Source organism: Anolis carolinensis, chromosome 3, assembly GCF_035594765.1.
Source record: "Anolis carolinensis isolate JA03-04 chromosome 3, rAnoCar3.1.pri, whole genome shotgun sequence".
Classification (NCBI taxonomy): domain Eukaryota; kingdom Metazoa; phylum Chordata; class Lepidosauria; order Squamata; family Dactyloidae; genus Anolis; species Anolis carolinensis.
The window spans coordinates 111,966,791-111,984,782 of record NC_085843.1 but is presented as its reverse complement, the minus strand read 5'-3'; the positions used below and the strand labels follow the sequence as shown (position 1 = coordinate 111,984,782).

General features: G+C 39.3%; 1 protein-coding gene across 2 annotated transcripts in view; it reads left to right on the top strand.

The window, feature by feature from the left end:
- cnga3 (cyclic nucleotide gated channel subunit alpha 3) overlaps positions 1–16,166 on the top strand; it is a 39,645-nt gene extending 23,479 nt beyond the window's left edge. Inside the window, exons 3-9 of one of the 2 annotated variants that reach the window (XM_062975369.1) lie at positions 1,351–1,470; positions 2,831–3,001; positions 4,824–4,877; positions 7,010–7,171; positions 8,587–8,694; positions 10,070–10,176; positions 10,926–16,166. In XM_062975369.1, the coding sequence (XP_062831439.1) occupies positions 1,351–1,470; positions 2,831–3,001; positions 4,824–4,877; positions 7,010–7,171; positions 8,587–8,694; positions 10,070–10,176; positions 10,926–12,328 (2,125 nt within the window). In that variant the 3' untranslated portion in view covers positions 12,329–16,166. The remainder of the gene's footprint in view (positions 1–1,350; positions 1,471–2,830; positions 3,002–4,823; positions 4,878–7,009; positions 7,172–8,586; positions 8,695–10,069; positions 10,177–10,925) is intronic. The other variant, XM_062975370.1, reaches the window with a different exon arrangement.
- Positions 16,167–17,992: the final 1,826 nt, after the last annotated feature.

Genomic DNA, 17,992 nt, shown 5'->3' with positions numbered 1-17,992 from the left:
ATAAATATTTTAATGAATTTGTGCATAAAACAAAGTCTGTGTACACTGAACTCTGGATAAAGGATGCTCAACCTTTACCAGAAGTATAGCTCAGTTTATCATTTGCAGGGGAACAAAAGGTAACAAATGCTGTTTCACTCATCCTGATAAGTTTCTCATAAACATCTACTATATATACTAATGTACGAGTTTGAGGCAGAGTCCTTTTTTTCCATAGAAGGCAGATCCTAGATCCAAGCCATGCATTTTAAGACAATTTGTCGTGGTTGCTTGTTACCTCTCAGAGGTATCTATGCCATGGATGCAAAAAGACCTAAGAAGAAGATGACCAAAGAAACTCCTTTGCTTCCAAGAGAAAGTCTTATAATTCACACATGCTTCCCCATATGGAGGATATGAAATGAATTGATGAAATGATGGACAAATGGATAGATAGGAATAAGCCAAGCCAAAGAGATCAGTACACATGGATAGAATAACATGGCACATCTGGAGGAAATCTGGAAATTGTATAGGCGTTCAGCTATAGATGTGGTCATTTACTCTCATTCACCATCTATAAAATGAAGAAAAAAAAAGTTGGCTTTTCATATCCAAGCATCTACAGCTCCAAAATACTCAGACTTTAAAAAATCACCAAAATGAGCCTTGATTTTGCCATTTTATATAAGGGCCACCACTTTATGATACCATTATGTATAATGGGACTTGAGCATTCCTGGATTTTGGGTCATAGAATCATAGAATAGTAGAGTTGGAAGAGACCACATGGGCCATCTAGTCCAACCCCCTGCTAAGAAGCAGAATCAAATACCAGCAGATACCCAAGGCCCACTGTACTAGTGGTTTATCTCAATGAGCTACTTCAGTGAGAACAAAAGAAGATGAAGAATATTAAAAGTATTATGTACGCTCACATGCACAAATGCTATCCTACTTGCATGTGTCATCCTAAGGTGGATTGGAGTATCTGCTGAGCTTCTTGACTGGAATGTTAATTCCAGAGGGACATTTGAATCTAATTCACCTCTCATGCTCTGTTTTAGCCATCTTGAATGGGTCTGGTGGAAAAATCTAATAAACATGTAGATGATATAGCTGTCAGCAATTCTGTCTCACAAAACCTTTTCCTGACACCACTCACAGATTGAGCACTCAGGCAGAAGACGATTAATGCATGGTGATTTCTGCAACGTCACTCATGACAATAGTAGTATCCATGATGGAGCAATACATGTGTGTTCTTCCACAGTTGCCTGACTGGAAGGGGCTCCAAGAATAGAACACAAACCTCAAAAGAGATTCAATGCCTTTTTCTTTTTCTTCTTTTTTTACTGCTTGGTTTTGAAGGACCCACTCGCTGTGTGAAGAGGACACATCTTCAGAACTGGAGAAAGTCATTTCCATGGAGACCGGTGGCCTGCCTGAATCTCGAAGGAATTCCTTCACAGGCAGTGGAGCTATGGCTAGGTAAGCATCATTTTTATAGCGTTAGCACAGTGACCTTACAAGAGATTGAGATTTGTACTGGAAACAAGTTGTAGAGACAAAGATGGCCAACAGCATTGTCTATGAAACAAGCTTCGCTCATATTGAACTATTAGAAATGAAACGAAGGGTAAGTTGGTCTGTACTCTTTGGTATTCCAGTTTCAGGATGTTCCCTTATATGGGATAGTTTAACCGAGGCACAAAAGCTCATTTTTCTCTGTTCAATAAGAGATCATTAAAGTGACAGTGAAAACTTGTTATTGGCTAAATGTTTTTTGGCTTTCTATCTGTTTCTATGTTTTTTTAGCGTTTCATCATATGTTGCAGTTATATTTTATATTTAGCATAGCTAAACTCTCACTCGAAAGCAGTGGTAACCCAGAATCTTTACAGAATAGCAAAGCAAGACAGAGCTTGCTGCATCAGCAAGCTTGGCAGTCCACGCAATACAGTTTGATCTCTTAAAAATTGCTTTTGTTGTGGGTAAAACTCGTTTAAGGAAGTTCATGCGTGTAGGTTTTATTAACGTGGCTATGACTTCATTTCCAGAGCTTCAATAGCAACATTGATAATCGGTAAATGGTGAAATTGAGTTGGTAGTGATGATGATGATGATGATGATGATGGCAGCTAAGCTGACTGAGAAATTCTCTGAGCTGTAATAATCCAAAACAACAACTTCCCCAAACTCTGATTATTCTGTTGGCAAAATGTTAAAGCAGTGCTTTCATATCCCTACTGAAGATTCATTTCTACTCAACAGTAGTTGGACAAAAGCAAATTATACCGCATCAGATTGATGTTATCCTGTGAGAAGCGTAAAATCATGTAAATAGGAAAGTTTTGATAGAGCTTTAATAAATTTGGCTAACCACAAAATACCTCTGGCCTAGATTTAATGTGATTCCAGAGTGATCAAACACCTTTCCCTTTCCCTCCTCCTTGTCACCCTTGGAGATGCTGCAAAGCCAACTCCAAAGACTTCTCCTTATCTGTGGAACAGTTTCTTGGCTATCGGGCTCCAAGGGAAAGGAAGATCACTGCTTCCAGGTGGATTCTTTTTCCTCATTAATTGAAGTTCAGTATTGGTACCTGACCTCTGTTTTGCAACTTGACTCTGCTTTTCAAATGTAAGAATGGTGCTGCTCACTGATTTGTGGATAGATCAAATGGAAAGAGAGGTATGAACCACTCCCAAAAGTTGCAGGTAGGACTATGGTGACATAACTGTGCTGATATCTATAGGGAATACAGAGTGCCATCTTTGTGAAGCATTCTGTGCAGTTGTTAACCGAGTCAAATTCACTTCACAATAATTCTTTATCCCTCTTGCTTTTCAGATTATCATGGCTTGTGTTGTCGCTAAGATCCTGGGCCAGGAGGAACCTGCACCATGAAGACCAAAGGCCGGATTCTTTCCTCGAACGTATCCGAGGGCCAGAGCTCAAAGATTTTTCAAGCAGAGACAGCATCTCCCAGTTGAACTATGAAGATGCAGATGGATTGAAAAAGTAAGAGAGCCGAGCATCCTTTCTGAATGTTGCCTTTAGAAAACATGAATGTTGCCATTGACTTAGATGAATGTGTACTGGATTCAAAGCCTGGAAGGGGCAGGGCGGTGCAGTCTTCTGTATTAACATCAAAACCCTTCCCAGCTTCTGGTCTCTGATTTTTTTCCAGACATTTCACATTAGGCAAGATCTGGACATATCTATTATGTATAACTTATTTTCCAGATTTCATTCTATTGAAGCAGAAATAAAAAATTCAAATGAGATCTTTTTGGTTCAGATCACTAGATTTGTGAAACTGTATCATCCCGTGCTGCCATCAGGTGACAGGTGTATCTGGAATGAGGAGAGGGTTGCTAGGGGTAGTGTGCGAGGCATTTGGAGTGGGGCTGGGGGAGCTCTGTAGTTTTTAAATGCAGTTTTAATCATTTTTATTGCATTTTAATTGAATATATTGTCATTATACTTCATGACAAAATATTTAATTGCTTTTTAATTTTTATATTCATATTTTAATACATTGGCTCTCTTTTGAATTTGTCTTGTGTCATGTTTGTTGTTAGTCATCTTGACAGAAAGACGGAATAATAATAAAGTAAATAAACATTTCTTTACTTTTTATGTTGAAGTGACCAGGGCATTTTTAGATCACATGAGGGCCTTTTAAAATTTGTTATGTATTTCATTTTTATTGTCTTTTCCATTTTTGGATGACCTGGAAAGATGAATAAATGGATGTGTGTACATGCACATACACCAGTGATAATAACAAGGAATTTTTTGGTTTCATGCGGCTAGATAAACTGTTATCTTGTTCTAATCTTTTTTAAAAGTAGGGCTGATGCAGAAATCCATACATCACAGGTCTGTTGCTTCTTCTGTGCAACAGACCTTCTGTGCAACAGACCTGGAGAAAGAATCACAGCTTGGAGTTGTGAAGCTCTATTCCTTTAGTTTCATCAGATACAAGCGAGCTCCCGGTGGCTCAATGGGTTAAACCCTTCTGCTGGCAGGACTGCTGACTGGCAAGTTGGCAGTTTGAATCCGAGGAGAGCGGGTGAGCTCCCTCTGTCAGCTCCCGCTCCCCATGCGAGGACATGAGAGAAGGATGGTAAAACATCAAACATCCCGCGTCCCCTGGGCAACATCCTTGCAGATGGCCAATTCTCTCCCACCAGAAGCAACTTGTAGTTTCTCAAATCACTCCTGACACACACACAAAAAAACAGGTACAGGGTACTAAGCTAACATATCATTCATTGCTTTTAAAACTCCCCACAAACAGCAAATATATCCCATTCCAATACTTTTTATTATTATGGATTTGCAGCATTGGAGCTATGTTTTCCACTGACTGTGGGCATTGTAGCAAAAGGAGACCTTTCTGTTTTTTGTCTTGTCAATCTTGCCGGTGTTGCTTTTAGGGTAACGGGAAAAGCTTGGGGAACATTTAGGAGCTGTAGCCAAACAGAGGTTATAATTAGCTCAACTGTCAAGCATTAATACGCCCGAGAGCAGGCTAAAGTGCTTCAGACACCAGGCCTGAACACAAACGTGTGTAGGCAGCACGTGAATGAGGGCAAATGGGTGCCCTGGATGGTTATGCAAAGGAGCTTAGTGCTGCAGTCAAGGTTGACCTCCTTAATCTTTTCAGCATATGGGAGAAGGACTAACAGTCCAGCCAGTGATTGTGTGGTGATGATCCGTGCTAATATAGTGACTGAGATATTTGTGTTTGTTGTGTTGTTCTGCATACTGCGCCTTCATTCATTCATTTATTCATTCATTTCTTTATTCATTCGTTTGTTTTAACTCATGACAGTCAATGGGCTTTGGCCAGATTTAACATCAACTACTCCAACAACACCAATGAAGAGTAAGTACAACATGGACAATCTGGTTTTGCCTTGTCTCTCCTAATCCTTACCCTCCCTTTAATAAAATGTGAAAAAGAGTAGGCTAGCTTTCTTGTTCATTTCCTTCCAAACTAAATTTCCAAAAATAAAACCTTTTGCAAGAGGATTTTTTTTCCTCTGTAGAAGACAAACAATCAATTTTTTTTCTTAAAGAGTTCCTCAGTTTCTTCAATAATATGATTTTTTTGGATTTTCTCCAATTATTGAGTGTGTGTGTGTGTGTGTGTGCGCGCGCAAAGGGACCATACCATGTAATCTTTATGTTCTTTTAAGTTTGTGTCTGACATCCTGTAAGGAATATATGATAGTATAACACTGATATACTGATATCTTGGCAGTGGGGAAAGCTCCACTTTTGACCTGACTCTCCCCTCCTGAATCTCAGCTATTACCTATGAGTCCTTCCTCTACACAACCCTTTAGTGGTCATTTGAGAAGGGGATATGCTGTAAAAAAAACTGCTTTACCCCTGTAGCCACATGCAAAATGATGGCATCTTTCTCTTGGACTTCTGGAAAACTTTCAGGGGTTCCCAGCTATTGCCCCGGTCATTTTGTGACTGTCTATTGGTTCATATCCAGCTGTTCCTTCACACACACACCCCACTTTACACTAAATGGCTGTGGACCCTGAAGACAAGTCTTGCAGGAGTGGAGAAAAACTTCATACTTTTTTATCTACAGTGCAGGATTTCAGCCTGTCTGTATATCTCACTCTCTCTGTTGTGTCTTCAGTCTGCCTGTCATCATATCTACTATTTTTATACTTTAACATCCTGCAAGGTATTTTTCCCCAAAGGGACACATTTCAAGTTGTTTGTTCATCTACTCTCCAAAAAGAAGTAATTTATTTCCACGTTGGTTTACATCCTAAACTACTTTACTTCACTTCATAGCTTGCGGTGTTATTTCCTAGGGGATTAAACAACAGCGGTTCTTTAATTCCTGCCTTCCTTGTTTACTTGTATGGGGCGGGGGAATCTGCATTAGGGTTAGCTCTTCACTCTATATTCTCCCAAGGGTCTGTGTTGTCCAAAAGCATTTTCTCAATAAGCCCATGAATCTCTACCCTCCTCACAGTACCACCAAAGGAATTGAGCTGGCCACGATTCATAGTACAAAAAAACCTGGACATTGCGGTTACAGCAGTGAGAATGAGGATGGAAGCATAGGCTCCATGTTAGTCAACTTTTAAGCTTTCCATAGCTGTGCTCCCAGGTCAGCCAACAGCCGTCAAAAGTAACAAATTGTAATAAATCATTGGGTAAGGAAAGACTACTAAGTGCAGTAGTTTCCAAAGTGATAGCTGGGTTATCCTGCAGAAGCATAAAAAGCCTGACAGATCTGTATAATCCTACAGAAGATTTACAGCCTTGCCACAAATTATATATTTCTGTATCCTATTATGCTATCCCTATGGCTTTAATATTAATCTCATCAGTGCATCTGAAGTAGTTGCTTGAAAACCCACAAAGCTTATATTAAAACAGGTCAGTCATAAGGGTGCTGCTGGATCCTCCTCCTCTCCCCATTTCCCCTCTCAAGTGCAGTGCAAATCTCTGCAGAGTTACTTTGAAATAATTGAATGCCCTTTAATTAAGACAGAATTTCACAGCTGGTTCAGGAAACAAGGCAAAATGTCTGAGTGTTTCATGTGGGATTAATCCAGTGCTCATGCTGGAACTGACTCCAAAATGAAAGCAGTGAAGTGGGTTTTGAAAAGCGAAAAGAATCAAGTAGTGGACTTCCTTCAGGGTCTGAATTAGAGTATCTTTGAAGTTCCTTCCAACTCTGAACTCCTAAACCTAGGTTAGGTTTGGAAATATAGACTTGGAAATTTATTTGTAACTAGTAAGTTCCTAAAGAGTGAGCAAGCCTCATACCAAATCAGCCACCTCTTTTCCCAGTGTAGCTCCTTTCCCAGTATGTGTCAGGACTATCAATATATGTAATCCAGCCTCTTCTGCATGAATTCCACTTTTGGTGAATTTAGGCTGGTTTGTTCAAATCTGTCTGAAATCCAATATATTGTATTAAGATGAGGTGTTGGTAAACTCTGAATTCTGCTAAGTTTATTACACTGTATTACGCAGAAAGAAGGAAGACAAGAAAGAGGTTAAGGAGGAGAAAAAGGAGGAAAAGAAAGAGGAGAAAAAGGAGGAAAAGAAAGAGGAGAAAAAGGAGGAGGAAAAGAAAGAGGAGAAAAAAGAGGAGAAAAAAGATGTCAAAAAGGATGATAAAAAGAAGGAAGAAGAGTAAGTATACTGAAAAGGCTGTATCTTTGCAACAAACGTCCTGCGTAATAGGATTCTCAGCAGGGCATGATAATCCAACATCAAGCCCGCTTTCGATACAAGAGTGAGCAAATGGAAACACATGGATATTATTCCTAACCAAATTATTTCCCTCTGCAGTATCAACCTTTCTATGTTAACTGGGAAGTAAACACCACTGAATTCAATGGGTCTTAGAATCGTATGTGTAATGTGTATTAGATTATGGATGTTCACCACGCAACCCATGTTTCAGAGGAATTTACATCTTTGTTAATCTCCTTAGAATCACAACTGTATTTATAAATTCTTAAACACATGCCCATTCATAAGGATTTGTTTCTTTACAACGTCATGACAAAAAAAAATTAATGAAATTGAGTGCATTGAAGGCAAAGTGAAGTCTCATTCCAGGACGTGTGTTGCAAAGATTACATCCCAAGTGTGTTTTGTACACTCTGCTGCAAAAGACAAACCATTAAACAATAGTAATAGTAGTAGTGTACTTTACACACTGGTAGTAAGCTTGTAGTAATAGATATGTTGTGATAGTATTCAATTTTCTAGTAGCTAACTTGCTTAAGAACATGCCTCAGGTGACTTCTGTCCTTATTTGTTTGTGAATGTGAGATATATATATATATATATATATATATATATATATATATATATATATAAATAATATTATATTATATTATATTATATATTGTGACATAGTACTATGCTCATGGTAAAATACATAAAGTCAGGGTGAAAAGCACCTAAAAATTATTCTTCTTTTTGGTCTGGTGTAGTTTTATGTAGCCCAACTTGAAGAAGGCTGTATATTGGTAATTTGATGGGAAAGGTTTTCACATCTGTATGAACATTACTGGCCTTCAATCAGTTTAAGTTTCATCAATTCAAGCCTCATGGTCCAGTGAACACTTTGGATTGAAGTGTATAATTAAGTACATTCCAGTGTATTTAGACAAAAGCATACAATCAGTTTTGCTGATGAGTGAGGATAAGATGTACCTGTCAGCTTCAGTGTAAGGATGGTCCTGAAGGTATTGAGCTGGCCTGGTGCCATGGATTCTTATCAGTCCTGAATTAAATTACCCCTTTGAGCTGCAACCATAGCAGCGTTCTGCTGAAAGAGTGAGCAATGATACGTGGAGAGTCGGCTTCAGTGATGGCTTACATGTCTGTGGGAGCCATGAGTTGTTCTCCGTTTTAATCTGAACTGTAACGGTGGTGAAGCTGCTTGGGGAAATAGGATTCAACGCCTTGGATAGCTCTTTAAAAGTTTGGTATGTGCACAAAACCAACTGCTGCACGGACAGGAAACCACCAGCTGTCCCTGGTTCTGTGACAGTTCATGTTTATTTACACACCTGTATGTTTCCATTTTCCAGGAAAAAGAAAGAGGTCTTTGTGATGGATCCTTCCAGCAACCTGTATTACAGGTGGCTAACCATAATTGCAACACCAGTCTTCTATAACTGGTGCTTGTTAGTTTGTAGGTAAGAATAATTCTTTTATGTCTGTTTTTGTTGTTGCAATTATTGTTGTTGCTTCCACTTTTGATTTCAGCTTTTGAGTTGTTTTCTACCTCTTAGATTTGCTGGGGTGGGGCATAGAGCGAGCCTTGGAAAGTACCTAATTCAGTACTTCTTACGCTATTTGATGTGGAGGACTAGCACACTTTTTCCATAGCCATATTTGTGCCCATTGCCTACACCGGTTTCTTTCTTTCCTGGAACCTTTCCAGATATAGGCAGTTGAAGGCTCATGATTGGCAATGGTCCATGGACTACCACTTTAAGTAGCACTACTCTAATATTCACTGCTGGGATGTGGTTTCCTTTTCCACACTCCATCATGGTTTCATTTTTTTTAAAAGAAGAGTTTTATTTACTTGTATTATATCACTGCAGGAATGCAGAAAGAACCACAGGAGCGTATTGAGAAAAACAATCTCTAAATCAGCTTCCCCCCTTTTAAAACATGTTAGAAGCTGCCTATACATAGAAGATTCCTTGCCAAGCTTTCCCAATCTAATGCCCTCCGTATGTGCTGGACTACAGATGCCATCCTTCTATTCAGGCTGACTGGAGGTCATGGGACTCATAGTTCAACATATCCAGAGACTGCCAAAGTATAAGGCCACTTGCCCTTCAACTCATTCGTCCTTTTTATCTCTCTCTCTCTTTCTGGCCATCTTTTTATTTTGGGCAAGTCCTTTAAGACAGTGGTTCATATACCCTAGTGTTCTTCTTCCTCCATTTGCTCTGTGTACCCAGATCTTTTTGAAGCATCTCAGAAAACCTCCCAGATCTGTGCAAGCAACCTCCATGCTTTCTGTGGCCCATGGGCGCCATCTCGTGGGCTTAGGAGAGCTGCATTGATTCCTTCTGCTCAGCTTTGCAACCAGTGGCTATCGTCCTCATCTCCACCTCATTACTCACTTAATGCAGTACACACAACAGATCATTTTTTGGTTCTGCATCAAGGAGGACAAGCCTAGGAAAATAGCCAGCTTCATCATTTCAGTTTGTAGCTCTTTCCTATGCAATATTAAGCCATATTATTCAGTGGTTAGTTCATTCACTAACATCTGCTGGGTTCAGGGGTGAGTAGGTATGTGACTCAAGTTCCCTACTGGCTTGTGGTGTCCCCATGCATTTCATAGATTTTTCTTAGGTAATGAAAACTTAAAGGTGGTTTTCCTAGTTCCTTCCTCTCACAGATAGCCTACAGTGCCTGGCACTAATTAGTGGTCTCCCATCTAGTTTTTCTGAAGGTTGGCCCTGCTTAGGATAGGATCTAGTGCCTTTTAGGGTATTTATAGTCCCTGGACAAGAAGCTAATTCTGAACAAATCTCCTGTTTTTTCTAGAGCCTGCTTTGATGAGCTCCAAATGGAAAACCTTGTACTCTGGATTATTTTAGATTATTCCTCTGATGTCATTTACATCATGGACACATTTGTCAGATTTAGGACAGGTATGTTCTTTCATTTTCAGCATTTTCCCACCACAGAAATGCAGTAATGGCTCCCTTTTTAAAAGTGTTGGTGAGACTGGATCAAAACAGAAGAATCAGAAAGGCAGAGGTAGACGTTTGAGCTCATATTGTGGAGCAGTGCAGAAATTCTCCCCTGCCACCCCGATGCTTGGGTTTTCATTTCCACAGCCCTTTATTATTGGTAATGCTATGTGGGTCAGGTGGGAATTGTCTGAAAACCTGAGAGGAAATGAAGGTTGCTGCTTGGAAGAAGAAAAAAAATCTGTGGCTGATTATTTTTTGGATAACAATTCCAAGGATTCTTCAGTAATCTTCTCCCTAAAAACTAACTTTTCAGAACTATGACCTCTTCATCCAACTATTATTTACTTACTGTTGGTATTGCCAGCATGGCACAGTGGTTGGAGTGTTGGATTAAGACATTGGGAGACCAGAGTTTGTAATCTGTGCTCAACCATGGAAACCCAATGTCTGACAGCTTCAGAAGTAGGCAATGACAAAGTTCCTCTGAATAAACATTTTTGAATAAATTCTAGGATAGGTCCAATATATGTCTGAGTCAACTTGAAGACACACAACAATGACGAAGATGTATAGGGCAGAAGAGTAACTTAGCTAGAGTATGGAAACATATTTTGCATTTACAGATATCTGAGAAGCATTCTGATGTATACATTTCTCTTTAATAAATCACTTGTTCTTCTTGTTCATTTCTCTCACTTGTTAAGGTTTCCTTGAACAAGGGCTGCTGGTTCGTGATGAAAAGAAGCTAAGACTAAATTACCAATCCACTAGACAGTTCAAGTTGGATCTACTTTCCCTTTTTCCAACTGACTTGGCATATTTAAAATTTGGAATGAACTATCCTGAATTGCGATTTAACCGGATCCTGAGGATTGCCAGGTTGTTTGAGTTTTTTGACCGTACAGAAACAAGAACAAACTACCCAAACATGTTTCGTATTGGGAACCTTGTATTGTACATTCTGATCATTATCCACTGGAATGCATGTATATTTTTTGCCATTTCAAAGCAAATAGGATTTGGAAGTGATACCTGGGTTTATCCCAATGTGTCACATCCAGAACATGGGCGCCTAGCCAGAAAGTATATTTACAGTTTGTATTGGTCAACATTGACGTTAACCACCATTGGAGAAACTCCGCCTCCTGTGAGAGATATAGAGTATCTGTTTGTAGTCATAGACTTTCTGGTGGGTGTGCTTATCTTTGCTACCATCGTCGGTAATGTGGGCTCTATGATTTCTAACATGAACGCTTCCAGGGCAGAGTTCCAGGCTAAAGTTGATTCTATCAAGCAGTATTTGCATTTCCGAAAAGTCACAAAAGACTTGGAAGCCCGGGTTATTAAATGGTTTGATTACCTGTGGACCAATAAGAAAACAGTGGAAGAGAAAGAAGTTCTCAAATACCTTCCTGATAAGCTGAAGGCCGAGATTGCCATTAACGTTCACTTGGATACACTGAGGAAAGTCCGTATCTTCCAAGATTGTGAAGCCGGGCTACTTATTGAGCTGGTGTTGAAGTTACGACCTACTGTCTTTAGTCCTGGAGATTATATCTGCAAGAAAGGGGACATAGGCAGAGAAATGTATATAATCAAAGAAGGGAAACTGGCTGTTGTAGCTGATGATGGCATAACACAGTTTGTGGTCCTAAGCGATGGAAGTTACTTTGGAGAAATCAGCATCTTAAACATCAAAGGTAGCAAATCTGGTAACAGGAGGACAGCCAACATCAAGAGCATAGGTTATTCTGATCTGTTTTGCTTGTCCAAAGATGATCTAATGGAAGCTCTTACAGAGTACCCAGAGGCCAAAAAAGCTCTGGAAGAAAAAGGACGTCAAATTTTGATGAAAGATAATTTAATTGATGAGGAAGCAGCAAAAGCAGGAGCCGACCCCAGAGATCTGGAAGAAAAAATAGGGAAACTTGAATCGGCTTTGGACATTCTTCAGACCAGGTTTGCTAGACTCCTAGCAGAATACACGGCAGGTCAAGCCAAAGTCAAGCAAAGACTTGTAAAAGTAGAGACCAAGGTGAAGAAATATGGAAGTGGCACCTTATCAGGAGATGAGGCTGACAAACCAGCTGAAGCAAAAACAAATTGAGTTGCACAGAGTGTGACACTACGGAGAAGGAATATATATACAAACATATAAACATTATTTTTATATGGACCCAAAGCATTGAGTTTTTAGAGTTTTTAATAGAAGCATTTGTCTTGTATATAGAAAATTATTATGTTTTATGATATTATTAGAAACAGATATTCAGTACTTTGATTCTTTTTGTATTGATTTGATTACTGGTTTCTAATAAGCCCTAAGCACACATTCTTGTTTGCAACTTGAACAAGTGTGAAAAATCTGTACTTTTTACAGTGTGTTTGGCATGGAAAGGAGCCTTGTGTAACTCAAGAGTGAATGGAGAGATGAAACAGATGCACGCACACACACACACACGTATATCTAACAATACTACTTGCATATTTTATAATCATAGAAGCTTCTCAATAATTATATTCAATCAATTTTCACAGCCATTCGATTGATTTTCAAGAAACTAGATGAAGCACCCACACATAGCTTTAGTACCTGCGAATTGTTGCAATGTGAATGAACTAATTTTATACTTATATATCACAAATGTCAAAATTTGAACTTTCTTCTTTACTATCTCTGGTCACTTGAAAGAATACCAGAGGGATGCTATACCACACTTTTGCCTTGAAAAATATACAAATATATATACCTGGAATAGCAGGACTACTGCAGAAGTCCTTCTGCTAAGGCTTGTTGAGATCAATCTTTTCTTCCAAGACTGAGCTCAAAGAAAACTGGTTTGATAGTTTGCAGCAGTAGCAGCTGGCTGTACACAGAACCAATTGGTGGATGTGAAGGGCATTATTAATCTGCTACATCCTTCTCCTCTCTAGAGCACTGTTTCAACTGTTTAAAATTGTTATGATCATTATGACTATTATTGCTGAATGAAATTTTAATCGTACAAAGAGGTGTTTGAAAATTAAAATAGGCAGGCATCTGGCCTCAAAATATGGGATTCTGAATAAGATGAAATCAGTTTTCAAGCTGGCTGCAACTCATGTTGTAGGGTGAAGACTAAGTACCTCATCACATGGTAGTCCTTAAGACAGGGGACAACAGGGGCATCCATGGGTTAGTGCGGCAAATCCGTCGAGCAGTGTCCCGCCCCACCTTCTTGCCATCCTATACTGTTATCCGTCTGGCCCTGGTTTCTCCAGCGCTGTCCCCGGCTTGTCCCATGAGAACACAGGTTGTCACCCATGTCGTCAGGACTGCTGCTTAGCATGCTGTCGAGACGCAGTGTGCATGGAGCCCTGCTGGAAGGATCCCTACATCATGTGATGCACTCCGTCAGGCTAAGTCCTGGCTGTGTCTCAGCAGCGTCCTAGGAGCGGGCTGAAAGCCCATGTGATGAGGTCATAACAGACCATACAAACTGACCATTTCCATTCCATTTTATGTGGTTCCTCAGTTGTTTCAAAATGCAGTATGAACTTATTTCTGCAGGGGATACATCCCCAAACTTTGCGTGGATATGTCAAACTGTGGATACTAGAGAACCCTATGGAAATGAAGGCCTTCCAGTCCAAGTGTACCATAGAATCATGCCAGAGGACCTAGAAAATAAACAGGTAATGCGTATTTTGTCAGACAGGAATAAAACAAACTACAAATACTGGCCCAACGGATAAGGGGTTGTACTGTATGAAACATCCATGGATTAGAAAACTGAGTCATGCATTAAGCCTCCCCCCCCCCCCCCCCATCCCTTCTTCTTCAATCTTCATATCTGCTTATGGGACATGACGATTTTAGCTTACCTTGCAGGATTCTTGTGAGAGTTAACATCTCCATAATGCATAATTTGAAACTCTTTGAACATTTAAAGGTAATATGCATGTTAGGTATTTCCTAAATGATGCAAAGGATCATTTATGTTAATATTCTTCTGATTTTGTTTTAAAGAGAAATTCTAAAAATCCAAAATTGCCCACATAGGTGGCTAGAAAGTGACACTTTTGCTTCTGATGGTTCCTCACATGCAGACTTTGTTCATGGCCAAAATTATTTAAAATATTGTATAAATTTACCTTAAGGCTATATCTACAAGGTGTATAGGAAACATCAACGAATTTTGTGTTTAAACTTGGGTCCTATCTTCAGGATACCTTATTATGGACATATATGCAAAACACTCCTGATCCCAAGCATTTTGGGTAAAGGATATTTAACCTGTATCTGTCTGGGGCTGCAGTCATTTCAGTATGTCTCTTTCTTCCACATAGAGATTACCTCTTCAGACTAATGTGAAATAGAAGACCTATTAGATTAATGATCATTATCTATTGATGATTCTATACATGAAAAAGCAACCCACAGCTTCATGTGTTATGTACTATGATCTTGGGTTCAATAGATGCAAGAACATGAACATGGCTGTCCTTTTTTACTGAAAGGGATGAATCATCACAGTCCCTAATATTGGCTGAATCATTGGATTCTGAGAATTTGAACTTTGATGGCAGCTTAATAGGATTCTAAGAACCCCAGTTTTCTTTTAAAGGCAGGCAATCAAGCTACAAGGATGCATTTGAACAGAGCCTGAAATGTAACTGTTTTGGACAACAGCTCCCAGGCAACATGGCCAAGGCTAAGAAATTCTGGAAGTTGTAGTCCAAAGAAAAAATGTCACTGCCTTGGGAATGGGAGCTCAGGAAGCTGTCAAATTGAGCAGGGCTTCTCAACCTTCTTCTTAAAAGTGAGAGGATACTATGAATTACGTGACAATACGTGATTTATAATTTATCCAGGTTGCACTCTTAATACTATGTAAAATAGTAGAATCAAAATGTGTTTAGCAAAGAGCACATAGTTTTGATTAAATACTAATATTTGCACAGAATCCCTTACCAGATACAGCAAAAGAGACACTTCTCAGTTTATAATAAATAGCACTTGTTTTCAATTTGGTTTCCACCAGAGTTGTTATGTGTTATTTGTCTCATGGTTATCGGTCTTCAACTTGTGTGTAATGGGAATTGTAGCCCAACATATCTGGGAGTGTCAGTTTGGGAAAGGCTAGGAAAAAGCATAGGTCTTTTATTTATACAATAATATCACTTAATTCTTGTTAAAGAAAGAACTGCATTGCAATGAAACAGGATGGAGATCAGACTGACTTAATAGACAAAGAAACTAGAAATTAAATCCAGCCTCTCTTGAATAGCTTTTAATGTATGGTATACTTGGTTTTCTGGCAAATCTGTAAAAATATAATTCAAGCATCGAATGAAGTCCTAGAGTCATTGCTGATCTGCACAGCACAACTACTCACATGAAGGGAGCCACCCCATTCTTCTAGTTGGACAGGTTATACCCAGTATGGCCAACCACAAATCAGTTGTCATTCTAGCACCAGCACAATCTACCATTAGCAGTGACCAGAAGTGATACTGAGATTCAATGTGTAGTAAGATGTCTGCATATGTTACTGTAGTCTTGAAGAGCCCGTGGCCCTCCCAGATATTTTAAACCTCTGTGTCCAGAAGCCATAGCCAGCATAGCCAAAGGATCATGGGAGTTGGAGTGCAATATATCTGGAAGACCACAGGTTCTTTAGCCCTGGTTTATGGCTATTTGATAGAACAGTTATGCCATAGAAGAAATCCTTTCATGTGGTTGCTGTAACATACATTTCCAGTTCTAAGAGGTCATCATATAAACCTGTTTTTAATTGTTCTGTTTCACAATCCAAGATCTTTAATTCATCAGTTCTTTAATTCATTTTATTCTTAAATTCCTCTCCCTTGGTTTCAGTGCAACAGATTGGCCTTTCTTCAAAATCCTTTCAAATTCTTCAAATTGTAGAATGCTGGCAAATAAACCATCAGTTTAAAATCAAGAGACTCTAGTTTCTTTATTTATCTCTTCAGCTTTGACATGTGATGGGCAGAAACTCTGGTTCTTAATGCTTCCGAAACATGAAAGAGCCAAGATATAAGCTGAAAAAAACTGACTTGGTTGAGTTCCTGAGAGGGGGTGGGGTGGGGGGTGGAATCGATCTCTTTCATAATATGTTCATTCCTGTTCTCTACCTCTCAGAAAGAATGGGATAAAGAAGGTAGTCAACAGGTAGAAGGTAACTGGGTGGACCAAGTCTTATCATATGATTTATTTATTTATTTATTTATTTACAGTATTTATATTTTGCTCTTCTCACCCCGAAGGGGACTCAGGGCGGATTACAATGCACATATACATGGCAAACATTCAGTTGCCATTATAAGGGAATATAGAAGATAATGGCTGAAATCTTATATTGTAGAATAAGTGTATATCCACATGTAGAACTGTAGTACAACTGTCCACTTAATACTCTTGGATTCACCACTGAACTGCGGGTATTTTCACCACAACCATTTTGTAGCTAATGGAAAGTGTGGAATCAGAGATGCTTATTGCTTGTCCCTTTGCATATAATAGATATGTTGCCTTTAGGTTGCCTGTAGACTTATGGTGATCCTATGAATTTCATAGGATCCCAAAGGTGTTTTTGTCAGTTTTTTCTGAAATATAGGCTAGAGCACTTGGTATTTATTGCTGGTTTCCTACATAAGTTCTAACCAGGGTTGACTAACTTAGTGTCCAAATTCAGATTGGTTCTGTAGCCTTCAGGGCATTTAGGTTCTGTAGCCAGATGCAAAATGATTATTTCATCCACAGGGATCTTCTAGCAGCCTCAGTTGATAATCTAATAATTCTGTATCTGCTTATGGCCTGACACCTCTCTCATTCCACCTGCTCTACACCAGCCATGAAAAAGTGAGGCTGAATTTGGGGTATATGTGTTTAATTGTTGTTGAAAAATAATACCAACTCCATAATGACTGGAGAACAAGACATATTCAGGCATAAGGCAGACTTAGATCTATGCAGCGAACAGGTTGCAACCTGTATTTGCTTAGGCATTTTAATTTAAATGGCAATCAGGGAAAGACATGGTCAACTGGTACCAAATAATTCAGTTTCTGTTGGATAAAATGCACTTTATACGGCCTCTTTTGTGAGTGGATCACTTCCCCTTCATTCCTGCTGTTAATTTCCTTGTTCTCTTTTCCCAAAGTTCCGCAGGCCCCTTGGAGAACAGCAAAAGAGAAAAAGAGGATGCTACGAGTTTTAGTTTCTCACCCTCTAGACCTGCATGTTTTCCCCTATAGAACAGAGGAGCCATGCATAACAATGTGCAACAGCTCCAGGGGCAAGGGACTCCAGGTTTGTAGGTCATGGGCTCCTCTAAAGTGTGTGGGGCTTTACTAATTGCCCCACTCTGCTAAACTCTAAGTCTAGCCCTTCATGAAAAATGTTTGTACTATTTGGTATTCAGTGGAGAAGGTGGAGCAGAGAACATTAGAATCTGGGATTCTAGCGGCTTTGGTGGTCTTTAGTTCTGGTTTTCCAAATTTCCAACATATAAAACACATAGTAGTGAGGAAGAGCTTGCAAGCTGTACTTCAGCTGTCAAATTTGACAGCTGCAGAGAATCAGTTTCTTTTGCTGCCTGAATATCCAGAGAACATGCTGTACCTTGGAAACATGATGGAAAAATTATAATATTTTTGGTAGAGGCAGGAAAAGGTGAAACGACTTTTGAGAATATTGACTTTACTCTTTTCAATATGTTTCTTTAGCAACATAATTCCTGAATGTGAAAACCAGAATGGTGGTGAT